General features: G+C 35.8%; 1 protein-coding gene across 1 annotated transcript; it reads right to left on the reverse strand.

Annotated features, from left to right (window-relative positions):
• Nucleotides 1-1,289: 1,289 nt before the first annotated feature.
• On the reverse strand, nt 1,290-2,093 carry LOC136350063 (uncharacterized). Its single transcript, XM_066301587.1, has one exon. The coding sequence runs from the start codon at nt 2,091-2,093 to the stop codon at nt 1,290-1,292; it is 804 nt and encodes a 267-aa protein (XP_066157684.1).
• Nucleotides 2,094-2,510: the final 417 nt, after the last annotated feature.

Raw genomic sequence — 2,510 nt, forward strand, 5'->3', positions numbered from 1 at the left:
TGTAGGAAGAGGGTAGTTTGAGATGGTGGAGACCTTCTCGGGAAGAAGTGAAGAACCTTTTTCAGAGATTTGGTATCCGAGAAAACGAACTTGATGTTCACCAAAAACACATTTATCTAAATTTATTGTCATTCCATATTGATTTAAACGTTCGAAAATAATTTTTAAGTGTTCCTTATGTTGAGTTTCGCTATTCGATGCAATTAGGATATCGTCTATGTAAGAAAAACAGAAATGCAAATTTCCAAGTACTTCATTGATGAAGCGTTGGAATGATTGTGCTGCGTTTTTTACTCCAAATTGCATCCGTGTGAACTCGAATAGGCCAAAAGGTGTGATGATAGCTGTTTTTGGAATTGATTCTTCTTCGACTGGAATTTGATGATAAGCCCTAACGAGATCGATGGTAGAAAAAATAGTTTTTCCTTCGAGGAAATAAGAAAAATCGTGTAAGTTAGGAACAGGATATTTGTCATCTACAGTAACTGAATTGAGTCTGCGGTAATCACCGACTGGTCTCCAATCGGAAGAGTTTTTTTTGGGGACCATATGAAGAGGACTGGCCCAAGGACTATTGGAAGGACGGCAGATACCTAAGTCTATTAGTTTTTGGATTTCATGTTTAGCCAATTTAAGTTTGTCTGCTGAAAGGCGTCGAGGTTTTGAAGAGATGGGAAGACCCTCTGTGAAAATGGTATGAGAAGTATTATGTTTTACTGAAAAAGGAGAAGAAGAAAATTTGGTGATTTGTGGAAATTTGATTAAGATATCAAAATATTTACATGATGAAGGAATTGAATGTATTGAGGAAGTGGTGGAACAAAATGATTTATCAATATTTGAAAGATTAATAGTACTGTCGATAATTCGTTTGCGACCCAAATCAAGAATTATATTATGAAAATGTAAAAAATCTGCTCCAATGATTGCGTGATTTGTTTGTGCTACAATAAAATTCCACGTAAAAGATCTTTTGAGACCTAAACTAACTGTAAGAGATCGGGTACCGAAAGTAGGAATACGTGTGTTATTGGCTGCAAATAAAGTGTACTGCAATGGATTTTGTTGAATTTGAAACGATTTGGGTAATAACGAAACATCGGAACCAGTATCTATAAGGAAGTGAATTCCAGTTAGAGTGTCTCTAATAACTAATCTAGGATTATTAACAACATTATTTTCTAGTCTAACCTTGTTGAAATCTGTCTTGAAACTACTTTGGCGATCCTTTGATTCTACGTCGTCTGTCGCCTTGAACGACGTAGTTATAGGTTTTCCGACTTGAAACTTCATGGAGGCGTACATTTGTGAGCCTTGTCACGAAAATTTAGATGGTACCAGCACAAAGAGTCTTTAAGAATATTCGTTTTTGGAGAATTGAGTCGGTAGTTATCTTTTCTTAAAGGGGACTGTGATCTGTTCCGTCTTTCCAAATTTTCGAGACGTCTAATTAGGTGTTGGTAGTCTTCTGAAGATGTTTTCGTGCTATTATTATTGACTTTTGAGTTACAAGCACATATTTCGTGATCGATTTGACAGTTCTGTTGAATTTCCACTTCTGCAATTTTATCAGCTAAATCTGCCACTTGTTGTAAGGGTAAAGAACATGTCAAAAGAGCTACTTGCATTTCACGGGGTAATCTCTGTATCCAAAAGAATTTAAGGATCTCCTCGGGTAACGATGCACCTCCTAAAATTTTCATTTCTGATAGGAAAACTGAAGGTTTTTTGTCATCGAGTCGAAGTTGTGAGAAGAGTTTCTTGAATTTCGTTTCTTGGGATTCTGAAAGAATGTCCAAAATTCTTCGACGAAGAGTTTCAAATTTGTTGGTTGCTGGTGGATTAATCACTAAGTCTTTAACACAAACTAAACTCTCTGTATCCATCACTCCGATTGTAGTATGAAATCTTAATTCATCTGAGAGCACTCCGTTGATGATGAACTGAGATTCTAATTGAGCGAACCATAATTCGGGATCTGCTCGGCTAAAAGGTGGTGTCCTCATAAAAATTCGGTCTTTGATTTCATTACGAGGTTCACCAGGTTCACCGTTAGCTTCTGTACGATCTGCGTTTCGGCCAGAACGAGACATGTTTGATTAATGGAAAATGATCTGATGAATTAATTGATGAACTTGATAACAATTCACGTCGGTGTAATCACGTCGGGGTCACCAATTGTCGTAGTACGTACGAAGACAAACGATACAATACACCGAGATGTTAATGATGAGAAGATTTTATTGAAAGAACTAGTGTTTCTTTTTTTGTACTAAAACTTATATATCTAAATTTGACATACACTATCTATTCAAAAAAACGTTTAAAATATAATTATAAATGGTGGTTTACTAAACCTTTGACAAAACCATCTAAACAACAAAAATACCTATAAACAACTACCCGTCGACATTATTATAAGGGAACCATTTACTGGTATCGGTATTAGGTAAATGATTTCAAACCTTGACCTAAACAAGGTATACCACACTTTCTTACTCATAATAGCT

The sequence above is a fragment of the Euwallacea fornicatus genome, unplaced genomic scaffold (assembly GCF_040115645.1).
Source record: "Euwallacea fornicatus isolate EFF26 unplaced genomic scaffold, ASM4011564v1 scaffold_95, whole genome shotgun sequence".
Lineage (NCBI taxonomy): Eukaryota > Metazoa > Arthropoda > Insecta > Coleoptera > Curculionidae > Euwallacea > Euwallacea fornicatus.